The following is a 15253-nucleotide window of genomic DNA, read 5'->3' on the forward strand; positions in this document are numbered from 1 at the left end:
GAGTTAGGTGTCATGTGCAGCCAAAGATTGTCAAGTGCAGAGCTCTCACTCTGTCCCATTAGCTCCCTCATTCCTGGGAGCGCTACTGTAGACTTCACCATGTGTTTGTGAGTCCTGCCATTAAAACATTGGGGGAAAGTCATATTTAAAATATTGTGTAAAGTTATTGTGAATGAATGCAAATGTCCGAACTATTAGTAAGTAATAAAAATAAAGTAAGTAAAAGAAAATAATTTGATAAATAAATGATTAAGTAAAGAGACAAATAATAATAATAATAATAATAATAATAAATAAGTAAATAAGTAAAAAGATAAATAATTGAGTAAATATAAATGAGCTGAAATAGAAATAAGAGCACACGCTCTGTTTTCTCAACTTTACTTGTGACTAGAAGCTAAAATGATGATGATGATGATGATGATGATGATGATGATGATGATGATGATGATGAAAACAATAACAATCATCATAATTATAATTATAATCATAATAATGAATAGTTTCATAAATTGATAAATAAAAAAGATAACAAATTGAATAAATAGTAATACAATAAATTAGCTGAAATAGAAATAACAGTGTTCTGGGCTTTACTTGTTACCAGAAGTTATAATCATAATAGTAATAATCATAATAATAATAATAATAATAATAATAATAATAATAATAATAATAATTATTATAATTATTATTATTATTATTATTATTATTATTATTATTATTATTATTATTATTATTATTATTATCATCTGACCGAGCAGCTTGTTCATGAAGATGAGAAAACCTGTGGATGATTTTGTACTGTGTCAAACTCATGGTTCGGTGGCCAAATTCAGCCCTTTGGAGTATCTAATTTGGACCGCAGGAGAAAGTCAAAATGATAGGGACAAATACAATTTTTTTCCTCAAATTATTACATAATATTTCCCTTAATTAAATAGAAACTGGTCACAAATCTAGAAAATATAACGTGTAGATCCTGTTGGGACTGATATCTGTCACTTATTGCTGGTATATTGTCATTTTCTTACATATTTAGTATTTTATGTATACGTAGAAGTGTAAACTAGAACACATTCATGTTGAAATTACTCATTTTCCTACAAAAAGTCTGTGACCCTCAAGATGCTCCTTATTTGGCCCCTGAACTAAAATGAATGATGTAGTGGCTCATCTCACTGTAGAAGATCTTTGTGTCCAGTTTTCCAGTAGTTGTTTCCGGTCCTCATCAGCTGTGAAAGTGTGTGTGTGAACATTTCACACACACACACACACACACACATTCTGCGCTGAGCCGGACCTCAGTGTGTGTAGTGTGTGTAGTGTGTGTGTGAGGATGGGTGAGGATGATGATGATGATGGTGAGCAGCAGAGGAAGGTTCTACACTTTAAGGTCTACCAGAGGCGCTGGTTTGTTCTACTGCTGCTGTGTCTGTTAAACTGTTCTAACGCTACTGTGAGTCACACACACACACACACACACACACACACACACACACACACACACACACACACACACACTGAGACAGATATACACACTAATACACACACTGAGACAGACATATACACACACACACACACACACAGACAGACACACTGAGACAGATATACACACACAGAGACAGACATACACACACACACTGAGACACACACAGAGACAGACACACACACACACACTGATACACACACTGAGACAGATATACACACTGATACACACACTGAGACAGACATATACACACACACACACAGACAGACACACTGAGACAGATATATACACACACACACACTGATACAGATATACACGCTGATACACACACACACACACACACATACTGAGGCAAACACACACACTGAGACAGATATACACACTGATACACACACTGAGACAGACACACACACACACTGATACACACACTGAGACAGACATACACACTGATACACACACTGAGACAGACATACACACACACACACACTGAGACAGACAGACACACTGAGACAGATATACACACACAGAGACAGACATACACACACACACACACACTGAGACAGACAGACACACACACACTGATACACACACTGAGACAGACATACACACTGATACACACACACACAGAGACAGACATACACACACACACAGAGACAGACACACACACACACACACACTGATACACACACTGAGACAGAGACACACACACAGTGATACACACAAATACACACGTGTGTCCTTTATTGTGTTTTTTTAATAGTTTTTCTATTTTTATTGTCTTTTGTATATTTTACTGTAGTGTGTATGTTTTTGAAGTACTTTTATATATTTTAATTTAGTCACTTTTTCATATTTTTGTGTCTTTTATGGAGTATTTTTATCTATAAATATTGTCTCAGTCATTATTTATTACAATTACAATTGTTTTTCATGGAGTCATTTTGTGTATTTTTCTGTTCTTTTCTATATTTTTACATAGATATATGTAATACTAGACTCCAGGGCCATAGAAGAGAAACAATATTATTTGAATATGTTGGTAATACATAGCGTTGTTATGTGTTTATTTTCTCCCACAGTTATGGATCACCTTTGCACCAGTAGCTAACCAGTCTGCCCAGTATCTGAGCGTCAGTCTGGATCAGATCAACTATCTGTCACTGGTTTTCATGGTGGTGGCCATTCCTCTCAGCTTTGGGACCAGTTTGATGCTGGACACGCTGGGACTACGGGTCACGGTAGGAAAGCGTTTTAGTGGTTAGTTCTCGACCAATCAGAGCCCCATATTTATCACAGCAGGGTCACATGATCAACGTTCATGTCAGCATTTAGAATAATGACACAGGAAACAACAAAGGACTGTTTTTGTTTGTTTATGTTTATCTTCTGCATGTTATGTCATTGCTATCGTTTTGTTGTCATTTTGTACATTTTTAGTTATTTTTGTCAGTATTTGCTAATGTTTTATGTGTTTTTTTAGTGATTTTGTGCATTTTACTGTCATTTTGTGTATGTTGTTGGATTCATTTTGTGTAGTTTTTTTGGTCATTTTCTGTTTTTTCGTTGTCATTATGTATTTTTGAGTAATTTTGTGTTTCTTTCTGTCATTTTCTGTATTTTTGTTGTCATTTTGTGCATTTTTCAGTGATTTTGTGTATTTTTGTGCATTTTACTGTCATTTTGTGCATTTTTCAGTGATTTTGTGTATTTTTGTGCATTTTACTGTCATTTTGTGTATTTTTGTTTTGTTGTGTATTTTTATTTTTTGTGTTTTTTTGCCATTTTCAGTGTTTTTGTGTCATTTTGTGTATATGTCGTTGTAGTCTTGTGTGTTTTTGATGTAAGTTTAGGTGTTTCTGATGGTTTTGTGTGTTTTTGGAGTCATTTTGTGTGTTTATTTTGGGGCCACCCTGTTGCAGTGTCTGACGTAGCTTCACTTTGACCTTTTCACAATAAAAGCTCAGTCTATGTCTCTGAGATCAGTTCACTGCTTACATTATTTTGTAATGAATAGCTGGTTTACTTATGTTTGTGTGTAGTTGATTTCGGGGGCGTGGCTCAACATGCTGGGTGCAGTGATCCGGCTCCTGGGGGCCCCACTGACTGACGCTATGAAGGCCCACTACTGGGTGGTGATGCTGGGTCAGACTCTGTGTGCCATGGCTCAGCCTCTCATGGTTTTTGCTCCCACTAAACTCGCAGCTCTGTGGTTTCCTGATCATCAGAGAGCTACGGCTAACACCATCGCCTCCATGGGTCAGACATTACTCTGCTTTATTTACATTTATAGGATTTATTCTTGTGTTATTGGAGTCATTCTGTGTGTTCTTGTTATAATATGGGGTATTTTTCTGTATTCTTGTTGTTGTTTTTACCATTTTTCTCCAACTACACCAAACTCACCATATTTTAACCTATTTTATCACTTTTTCTTGTCATATTTTTGCTCCTTTTAAAGTATTTTTGCTACATTTCTCCCATTTCTGACACTTCTACATCACATTTCAATGCCTTTTCTGCACATTTTTTCCCCTTTTAAGACACGTTCATCACTAACAATCCTTTTCCACCACTTTTCACATATGTTGACCCATTATTGACACTTTTAACCTCTTTTCACCATATTTCATGTTTGTTTTTGCCAATTTAACCACATTCATGACATGTCATGTCCATTATTTGCCAGTTTAAACTAATTGTTCCTACTTTTTAAATTAACCCCACCTTCACTCAAGGTCATATTTAAGGTCAAGGTCAGTCTTCTGTTTTTCCTGCATTATATAACTTGTCAACAAATCCAGATACAGGTTGACATTTTTGCCAATTTTCAATTTCCAAATTTGTATTTGCCTTGTGAATACAGTTTTTAAAGCAGCTTCATTGTTAATTAAAATCTAATAATTCCAAGATTCTTTTTGAATAATATAGGTTTCATTTATTCTGATGACTGTACCTCAGGAAATCCACTTTGACTGAAAACTGTCAGTCTTCGTCAGAGGCATCTGCTGATCACTTTGTTTCCTTTGAAGTGGATTTCTTGTGGAACAGTTGTCTGAATAAATTAAACTTTAACACATTATTAAAATCTAGTTTAATCCTTTGTTTTAAGTTAAATAATGTAATGCATTTTTAAAAATTAATTCTAAATTAGATTTTTAATGTTTGCTTCAGCATCAATTTTTGATATTTTTTCAAACACCCAGTGTCACATGAACCTTTTCAAAAGCTACAAATGACTCATTGATATTACAAAGATGTTTCTTCCTGTATCCTGTGAATATCAATGTTCTTCTTTCATATATTTCATTCATCTGCTGATTTATCGACTGATATTCTGTTGTTTTGGGATCTTTTTGTTTTTTCTTTGTGTACTTTTGTTCACATTTTGTGTTTTTTATGTATTATTTTTCTGTCTTTCCGTCCTCAGCCAATCCTCTGGGAATCCTCCTGGGGAACGTCGTCTCACCTGTTCTGGTGAAAACGTCCTCTGAGATTCCCGTCCTGGTGAGTCCATCACAGTCCACTCGTTACATCACCATCTCATTGGTCTCTCCTACTTCCAGATGCTCTCCTACGCAGTCCCACCATGCATCATCTGTTTCCTAGCAACAGTGGGACTGAGAAGCAATGCCCCGCCCACTCCACCATCAGCCAGTGCTGAGTCATCAGGGTCGGAACCGTACGTACAGGGCATCAAACTGGTGAGGACACAGAGTGAACCTATACTCAGTGGGCAAAAACAGCTTGGGCTTTTATTTTGAAGGGATGAAATTCTGTATTATTACATTGTAAGTTGTAACACTTTCTCAAGTCATGGGTCTATGCCTATTCTCAATGCAAAAACATATAGGGCTTTTATTTTGAAGGGAGTTTTTTTTTCTTTCTTGTAGCATTTGTAACACTGTTTCCCGTCAAGGGTCGTGACCCCAAAATAGGTGGGTGTCGGATCTGTTCTCGATGAGCATTAACTTGGGGAAAAAACTTTATTCTGAAAGGGAATCAACTTGACTTCCTGTTTCCGTAGCTGCTGAAGAACAAAGCCTACCTCGTCCTGCTGCTGAGCTTTGGCTCCGGGATCGCAGTTTTCACCTGTTTCTCTACGCTGCTCGAACAAGTGCTGTGTGTGAGAGGATACGACAATGTGAGTGATCTACAGCCCTATAGAGAATAGATCTGTTCATGACCTTTGCTATAGACATATGATACATAGAGTACATGTGGGAAAGCTTGTTAAACGTGTCGATGGAACTAAATGATGACATCGTGATGATCTCGAGGCAGGATTTCGCCGGCATGTGCGGCGCCCTCTTCATTGTCTTCGGCATCGTCGGCGCCGGTATCTTCGGCGTCTACGTGGACAGAACCAAGAAGTTCATCGAAGTCACAAAGTTGAACATGAGCCTCTCGGCTCTGGCTGGCATCGCCTTCTCAGTGGTGAGACGCTCTTTACTGGGTTCCAGGCCTTTATGCATTAGGTGTAATGTATTCATCAGACCACAAGGTGGTGCTGCCGCGGTCCTAGATCAGTTTTCCTTTCTCGTCGTCTCCCAGGTGTCTCTGATGCCTGCTCAGAAAGCAGCTGTAGCAGCCGTTTCGTCTGTCTTTGGCTTCTTCGGCTTCTCCATCTACCCCATCGCCATGGAGCTGTCTGTGGAGTGTTCCTACCCAGTCGGAGAGGCCACGTCGGCCGGACTCATCTTCATATCGGGGTAGGAACGCTCCTACATTGGTGTTTTCTTAGTGTATAAGACGTGTTTCTACCCACAGGCAGGTCCAGTCTGTGCTCTACATCCTCCTCCTCCAGGCTCTGACTCAACCACTGACTGAAGCTCCTCTGGAGACGTGTGGGGACGACGTCCTGAGCTGGAGAGGTGCGACACAGTATTCAGCTTTATCCACGCTACACTTAGCTTACAACCAGGGGAGGTATTTAATCAAAGTGTTCCTAAAAGAACAGGCCTATGGTTTAAACCTGGGCTGTGTTGTAAATGTCCCACTAACGTACTATACTGTACGCTACAAACTCAATGAGTATACACTGTCTACTAATGCTGGGCGATGTATCGATATTTTAATTTATAACAATATATTTATGAGCACGATATCACACGGGACAATAATATTTATATCAATATGGTTTATTTTGCTTTAAAATAGCAATACATTTATTTTCATTGGCCTCAAGTCAAGTCCGCACCTATTTTTCCTCCCCCTCCCCCATGTCCAACACAGCCACTATGCTCCGCCCCCCTCGCGCTGATGAACCACCCCTCCTCCTCCACTTATTCACCTCTGCAGCTGCAACATGTAGAAAGAGTCCGCCACTTAGTTGGTTAGTAAAAAAAAAAAAAAAGTGTCTATTCGTACGGTTGCCGTAGAGACATCCCCCGGTGCTATTGTTACGTTTACCGAAGTAAACGTACGTAACGTGGTTTAGTCTTAGTCCGTGAGGGGTGCTGTGTATGGATAGAATGTCGGTAACTGTACGGATAGCCACTCTGACCTTACGTTACCATGGCTCCCTTAAAGGGACAGTCCTCAGAAGGCAGCGTGTGTGTCTATGTGTGCATGTGTTGGTAGGGGTAACTGTTATTTTATAATACTTTGGATAATAGTATCTGATGAATTCACAATTGTCAGTAATAATAAATAAATAATTGATAGTTAATTATAATGATAATTGAAAAAAACTGTACAGCACTTTGGTCAGCTGAAGTTGTTTTTAAAATGTGCATAATTGCTTAGTTTTCTAAATGTTGATATTGTTTTCTACACTTATGTTAATAAAGGTCCCTGTGTTACATTAGACTTACCTTGTTTTAAGGGTTTGCCTCCGAAAAAATAAACTAACAGGTACGTTATGCTATAATAATTGGGGGGAAACCCCAATTACATCACAGAGGAAACATCAATATATATATTGAGTAATGACATTCTGGTTTGATTGTATAAATCAAAGCATCATCTCAAAGCAAGGGCAAAATATTGAGATATATATTGTCTTATAGCTTGAAAATATCGAGATATTAAAAAAAGGCCATATCGCCCAGCCCTAGTATCTAATATATACTATAGTATGATTATTATGGTGAGCGTTCCCACTGAAGTATACTTCCAAGTTTCCCAAGATGCATTTGGAAACCACAGCGTTAAAAACCTTGCTCACACTGAGGCTAAATATCTCTGTTGATTCTCCACCTTTATTTTGAAAGTTCTGAAAACATTTTAAGTGAGAAAGTGACCAAGTAGAATATCAACATGTGCTCATTTCATCCATAAAACTCACGTTTCAGAGATTTTCGGAGCCCCTCAATTGTGCTACTGACTAAACTTCCTGTTAACTTCAAAACAAGAGCCCCATTTACAAAAAAGATATAAAAAAAAAAAACTAATGGAAGACAAGAAGAGATGCTTTTATTTTGAAAAGAGGATGTTTGCTCACAATGCATCATGGGACGGTTGAGTATGACTCGTGTGCTCACCGTGCATAATTAAAATATGTCCCCATATCGTATACACTAACTGGACAGATTTGGTGGTTTTTCAGTGTAAATGTGTCTACGTTATTGTGGTAAACATACATTAATAATGATTAATGTCCTCAGTGCCTATGATGGTGATGGCAGGCCTCTGCAGCTTCTTCACCTGCGCCTTCGTCCTCATCTTCCACACACGCTACAGACGTCTGGAGGCTGAGGAGGAGGCCGTCCATCACAGAGACTGTTCTAGTGTCAGCCAGAGACCACCAGAGGAACCAGAGGAACAAGTTCATCCCACTGTATAACACTTTTCATTCATAGCTTTTCAAATTAAAAGTCCACATTACCATCACATCAAACAAACATGCCCTAATCCAACCTTACAGCCCTTTCAAAATAAAACCATGTCTTCTGGAAATGCTACATTCAGAGTTTTTTCAAGTGTGTCTCGGTTGAGTCAGAGGACTCGTCTGTGGGGCCCCCTGGTGGCTCCTGGGGCCCTTTGCAATTCCATAGAACAGTAAATATGTTTTAGTGTTTAGTTGTAAATAAACCAGGGTTTCTCAAATGGGGGTACATGTACCCCTAGGGGTACGTAATGACACTAAAGGGGGTACTTGAGAGAGAGAGGGCGTGAGTTGACTCGAAAAACTATAGTAATCAATCTAATCAGGGTTTGTCAACCTTGGGGTCGGGACGTCATGTGGGGTCGCCTGAAATTTCAATTTAATTTCATAAATGTTTCATATTTAAACAATTGTGTGTGTGTGTGTTTTATTTATGTATCTATATATATCAATGCAAATGCAAGGAGAACATGCAAACTCCCCAGAAAGGCCCGAACCCAGGCTTTTTTCATTCATTCTTAATGACAGTTTTCAACAGATCGAACGCACCATAACAATAAAATAAATGTATTTATTTTATATGCAATAACAACATGCGTTTCTGTCTCATAATGATTGCACTTCTTGTAGTGTTGACCTTTGACAGCATGTGCAGACGTAGAAAAAAAAAAAAAATTTAAATGTTACTTTATATTTGAAATGAATCTTCTTGCTTCTCTCGACGAGGACAGTCTTATCTCTCTCTGCTGCTGCTTTGTCTGGTCTTGTGAGTCTAACAAGAGCCTCTCTCTGCAACTCATCCAAAACCGTAATAATGGAATTAATTAGTTGGTCTCTCAGTGCTATCGACCAGATTTTTCAACGAAAAGAACCAGGGGTGGTGAACCCGCATGTCCAAGCGGGATGTTTGTGGCTGGATACGCACTTGACCCTTGGAACAAGTGGCGAGTTGTATGTTTGTCCATCCTTTCCATGAAAGACGTGGAGGACATCTACATGATTGGAATAATGATAGTATTATGCTGCTGATCGGAGCTGATGGTTTCCTTATCTATCGAAAAGTCCGTACTACGCTAGCGACCGTTTTGGAAAAGCTGCCAGTGATTTCTGAAGGATGTAGCAGGGCTCTGAACACTCAGACTCATGTGTTGATCGATATCAAAAGCAAGCAGGAGCTGCTTATGGATTGTCTACGCGTTATGGATAACAATTGGGAGAAGTTGGAGGCCTGGCTTGGAAGTAGTAGTTAGGCCACTCATTGGATTACAGCAGAGAGACTATTGGAAATAGACACAGCCTGTATCTCCCTTTCAGCTCCCCAGCCAAGGCCAAGGCCAAAGTTGTCTCATCTCTTATCACCAGGAAGTTTCTGCAGACGGCAGCTCTCCTCCTGTTGTTTATCCCTTTTTCACCTAAATGTGTGTTGATGTGTATTCTCTCACTGCGACTACCAAGTCAAATTCCTCATATTGTTCTAAACTGTACCTGGTCAATAAAGCTCTTCTGATTCTGATTCTGATTCGGACCCTGAATCTGCCTTGTTGGGCTTTTCTGGTCCATTAGAAAATGTGCAAATCAGACGCCCCACCTGTATATGAAGCTTGGCAGTGAAAATCTGTACTTTTTGAGTAATCCTCTGTCACAATCATGTATCACAAATTTAAAGATATTTTAACCAACTTTGACATAAAATTAAAAAAAAATAATAATAATCTTTTCCATAAGTAATCCATGATTCATATTAAGCTTAACTTAGTACTTCCTAGACCAGTGATTCTCAACTGGTGGGTCGGGGCCCAAAGGTGGGTCGTGGACCTGGACTGGGTGGGTCACAGACAGCTGATCAAATCAAATGAATACTTAATGTTTATTGTGTTTGGCTTTTCTTTTATCTTGAAATAAACTTTTCTGTGCATGTTGCACAGGATAATATATAGATTTATATTTAAAAGATGATTATATACGTGTGTTTTCAACAGCCATTTTTGAAAAACTAACTTTGGTTGGTTGAATTCTGAAAAAAGTGGGTCGCGATTTAATGACCCTGGCAAAATATGGGTCCCGGGGTGAGACCAGTTGAGAACCCCTGTCCTAGACTACTTACATGCATAATATTAAGTATTTGTGTACTTTTTGAGAAATCTGGTGTCAAAATCATGCACAGATCACAAAATTTAGGGTATTTCACTTAACTTTGTAATAAAATTATTATTTTTTTCCATATGCCACTAAATAATTTTATTATTATTATTATTATTTTTACTTTTTTTTAAATTAATATTCTTTTTCAAATGAACACCTCAAACACAGTGAATATAAACCATATTATCAAAAGTTTTCTATACAACAGGAAGAAATTATAATAATCAATGTAAAAGAAATAATTTCTTTAAAACGTTTTATGGACCTGAGAATAAAAAGAAAATTGTTTTTTTTTTTTATCATGATGTAGGAAGTTCCAGAGGATTCCACCTCCTATTTGATCCATAAATAATGACATTGCTTTGACCATCTTAGAGGAAGGAGGAGGATTGTACAATTAAGGACTGATGTCTGTCACTTATTGTTTGGATGTTGTCACTGCTTTGGATCATTAATATAATCTATATACGTGGAAGTGCAAACTCGTCACATGAATGTTAGTTTCACACCCCTGCGTTTTCACTAATCCTGTGAAAGTATTGGGTTTAATATCTATTGGGGTTTTGAGTTCTAAGAACAGAACTGTTGATTTTTATAGAGTGGTTGTACTTAGGTTGTAATAGAGTTATTAATGATACCATATCTTTCAAATACTGGACACATGGGTTTGTTTATTTATTTATTTATTTTTTTAACTTTGCAACACACAAGATAATGATGAAGACAGTGTAAGAAACAACTTTTACAAATATTTACAAATCCTTCACTTTACAATAAAGTGTGTGAGGAAGACATAGTGAGAGAGATGAGGAAATAACTGGAAGGGGGAGGAGAAGAATAATTCATAATAATAAAAAACAGATAAAGATAAATATATGAACAGTGAAATGTTTACACACATAAATGTAATAAATGTAATAATATATATATCACTGGTGCTCAGAGAGACAGTATAATGTCCGTAACAGAGTTTTATTTTCAATTTTTTAACTGGGACCAGATGCAGCTGAAGAGCCTCTTCTGCATCCACCTGATGGAGCGACGCATCCGACTCTTCTTCTTTTTAGGAGATTTATCGTCCATTACTGCTGACTCTCCAAGAGAACCATGACCCTCCACATCACAGCTGACGTGGGCCTCTGGGTCTTCAGGGGGACACGTGGAATCTGGAACTGAGCTGATGGCTTGAGAATCAGGAACGGAATCAGACATGACTTCCTCAGGTCCCTCAGAATCAGCAACAGGAGCTCCATCAGAAGACATCACAGATGTAGGTGAAAGATGAAGAGGCTGGAACACCTGTTCAGTCATGGATCCATCTGATTCTTCCTGTGGGTGGAGCTCTGAGTGCTGGCTGATCGCAGGAGGATCCAAGAGTACTTTTGGGTTTTCCTCTGGTTCCACCTTTTCATCAGCAGTCATTGGAGGTGTGGGTGTGGTAGACTGGCTCACGTCTTCACTGGGCCCAGCATCGGTGTCACTCTCAACACTGACATTAGCATCTTGTTTATGCTGAAACAATGCAGTGATTTGTTTGGCTGCAACTTGAGTGATGTGGCGCAGCAACTGGGGTGGAAATGTGTCCCACATGTCCTGAAGGTAGACTTCATCAACTGTCTCAATGATGGAAGCGATCAGCTCGTCCCTGGCTGAGCGTGACATGGTGATTTCCTGTTGAGTGGAGCCAAGGGAAGCTAGAACACTCTCCTCTACTGCTTTGGTCACACCCACTGCCACCTTGTCCAGCTCCTGGGAAGGCATGGTGAGGACTTGCCTTTGCTTAGGCACCCACAAGACCTGCACAACTTTTGGAACAACTTCCAAAACCACATCCCGTGGCTGTTGGAGACGTTCAGTGGAGGAGGCTTGTTGATGTCTCTCAGTGAGCGTCTCCCAAATCTCCTGTGCCTTTTTGGTAATCTTTGGAAACCTGTGAAATGGAATCATAAAGTTGGTTTCAAAACACCCCAAAACAGCAGAAAAGCAGCACAACCACAAGTCTTTAAACTTTAACTTTGTACTATGAAGCTGGATAAGTATATCCGGGATATGTCTCCGTTAGCAGCGTTCACCTAAGACAGGTGATTTGAGCCTGGCTATGTGTGCATTATCCACCAAGGGGTGGAGATTGCAGCATTAGACCAATATTAAAAAAATATGAAGAATTAAAATCATAATTTAGACCAAAAACAACACTGTTGCTGCAGTAAAAGCAGTAAAGGTATAAATGCAGGAATTAATGACTGTTAATGCTTAAATTAGTGAGATTATACAATATTCATGCTGATCAGTTTCACTTAGGCACAGACCCTGTCTGGAGGGAATCCAGCTTCGTAGTACAGGCCCTAAATGTCTGTCAAATGTAACTCACCTAAATGAAGGAGGCAGGAGCTCTGGAGCGCTGAGTAGGCTTTGGGCATCTCTCTGAATGTCCCTCATCCTCAAACTGTTGTTCACAACCCTCGCCAAGCTTAGAAGCAGCTTAACCTCATCGTCGTCATCAAATTTTTCCAGCTGGAAGTCCAGGAGCTTCACGCTCGGGGTGTTTTTGCTCTTTTCATGGAGGTGTTGAGCCATGAGTTCTGGAGTAATGTCACACATCACTTGGTTCTGGTTTTGCAACCTCATGAGTTCAACCATAATTGCCACTTCATTTTTGTACGTCAACAGATTCCATATGTTCTTGAAAATCATCTCATAAACCGGAGTGTTGAACAACACTGAGATGGGACCATGGGTGCCTTCCAAAAAATGCTCCATTGAAACAAACTAAATACACAGACTAATTGTCAGTCAAATAATAAGTGATAATAAAGTAACACAAGTAAAGTTAAAGGCTGATAAGCTGCTGATCTGATAACACCAGTGGACACTGTGAACTATGAGAAGCTGAAAGATGAAAGCAAATGATGAAAGCAACCTTTGAAACTTCTGAGTGCAGGAGAGAACGCTTTCCTATTGGCTGCTACGTCGTCATGACAACGCAGCCCTGAGTTTTTGTTTATGTATTTACCAACTGTTTTCTGCATACCTGTAGATCATTCTGTCACAATGACTCTTATGTGTCCTATCAGTTGCCGTACTTGTTATCAGTGCGCATGCTCCACTTGTCTGTTTATCTTTCTCTTTTTAAAGTAGTTCCACGGATACAGCCACGTGTGAAATTATGATTATTGTCATTAAACCAACTAAATATTTACCATGGACTCCTCACACATTTCTACAATAACATTGAAAAAAATAAGAAAGACTCCTTAAAACTACTACAGTCATGGCGCAGCCGTGGTTAGCGTTTGCCTGGTCAAATCAGCCGCACGTTGTTTTCTAGTGCGTGAGTATACTAACACTTATGGTAATGATAATGAGACCACTCTGAAGAGCTGCTGGTAGAGACTGTGTTTCACAATCAGACCCATGAACATTACCATACTTTTACAGTAATAATTATTATTATCTTCAGTAATAAACTGAATATATCACTAAGGTTTGCGTCCAGATTTCAAAGTAAAGGACGACTTGAGAGAGAAAAAAAAAAGTTCCCATAAAGTAGTCCATGATTCATATACAAATTTAAGGATATTTCACCCAACTTTGACGTAAAATAAAAAGATTATTTTCAATAAATAGTCCATGTTTCATATTTCGCTGAACTTAGTACTTCTTATACGACTTGCATGCACAATATTGAGTATTTTTACTGTGTACTTTTTGAGTAATCCTCTGTCACAATCATGTACTGATCACAAATTTAAAGATATTTTAACCAAATTTGACTTAAAATAAAAAAAATAATAATAATCTTTTCCATAAGTAATCTATGATTCATATTAAGCTTAACTTAGTACATCCTAGACCAGTGATTCTCAACTGGTGGGTCGGGGCCCAAAGGTGGGTCGTGGACCTGGACTGGGTGGGTCACAGACAGCTGATCAAATCAAATGAATACTTAATGTTTATTGTGTTTGGCTTTTCTTTTATCTTGAAATAAACGTTTCTGTGCATGTTGCACAGGATAATATATAGATTTATATTTAAAAGATGATTATATACGTGTGTTTTCAACAGCCATTTTTGAAAAACTAACTTTGGTTGGTTGAATTCTGAAAAAAGTGGGTCGCGATTTAATGACCCTGGCAAAATATGGGTCCCGGGGTGAGACCAGTTGAGAACCCCTGTCCTAGACTACTTACATGTATAATATTAAGTATTTGTGTACTTTTTGAGAAATCTGGTGTCAATTCATGCACAGATCACAAAATTTAGGGTATTTCACTTAACTTTGTAATAAAATTATTATTTTTTTCCATACGCCACTAAATAATTTTAATATTATTATTATTATTTTTACTTTTTTTTAAATTAATATTCTTTTTCAAATGAACACCTCAAACACAGTGAATATAAACCATATTATCAAAAGTTTTCTATACAACAGGAAGAAATTATAATAATCAATGTAAAAGAAATAATTTCTTTAAAACGTTTTATGGACCTGGGAATAAAAAGAAAATTGTTTTTTTTTTTTATCATGATGTAGGAAGTTCCAGAGGATTCCACCTCCTATTTGATCCATAAATAATGACATTGCTTTGACCATCTTAGAGGAAGGAGGAGGATTGTACAATTAAGGACTGATGTCTGTCACTTATTGTTTGGATGTTGTCACTGCTTTGGATCATTAATATAATTTATATACGTGGAAGTGCAAACTCGTCACATGAATGTTAGTTTCACACCCCTGCGTTTTCACTAATCCTGTGAAAGTATTGGGTTTAATATCTATTGGGGTTTTGAGT

At 38.1% G+C, this 15253-nt stretch overlaps 1 protein-coding gene across 1 annotated transcript; it reads left to right on the forward strand.

The window, feature by feature from the left end:
- The first annotated feature begins 1220 nt into the window (after window positions 1-1220).
- slc49a3 (solute carrier family 49 member 3) lies at window positions 1221-8389 on the forward strand. Its single transcript, XM_028459864.1, has 10 exons — window positions 1221-1459; window positions 2569-2727; window positions 3529-3745; window positions 4917-4993; window positions 5053-5190; window positions 5514-5630; window positions 5771-5923; window positions 6041-6198; window positions 6257-6360; window positions 8095-8389. Exons 1-10 carry the CDS (start codon window positions 1340-1342, stop codon window positions 8271-8273), a joined length of 1422 nt encoding a protein of 473 aa, XP_028315665.1. The 5' UTR covers window positions 1221-1339; the 3' UTR covers window positions 8274-8389.
- The last annotated feature ends 6864 nt before the right edge of the window (window positions 8390-15253 follow it).

This window comes from Gouania willdenowi, chromosome 10 (assembly GCF_900634775.1).
Source record: "Gouania willdenowi chromosome 10, fGouWil2.1, whole genome shotgun sequence".
NCBI lineage: Eukaryota > Metazoa > Chordata > Actinopteri > Blenniiformes > Gobiesocidae > Gouania > Gouania willdenowi.

Coding starts and splice junctions, on each gene's coding strand:
- slc49a3 (XM_028459864.1), top strand. CDS start 1,340: ATGGGTGAGGATGATGATGATGATGGTGAGCAGCAGAGGAAGGTTCTA. Junction 5,924..6,040: donor CTGGCATCGCCTTCTCAGTG/GTGAGACGCTCT, acceptor GTCGTCTCCCAG/GTGTCTCTGATGCCTGCTCA. Junction 6,361..8,094: donor CGACGTCCTGAGCTGGAGAG/GTGCGACACAGT, acceptor TAATGTCCTCAG/TGCCTATGATGGTGATGGCA.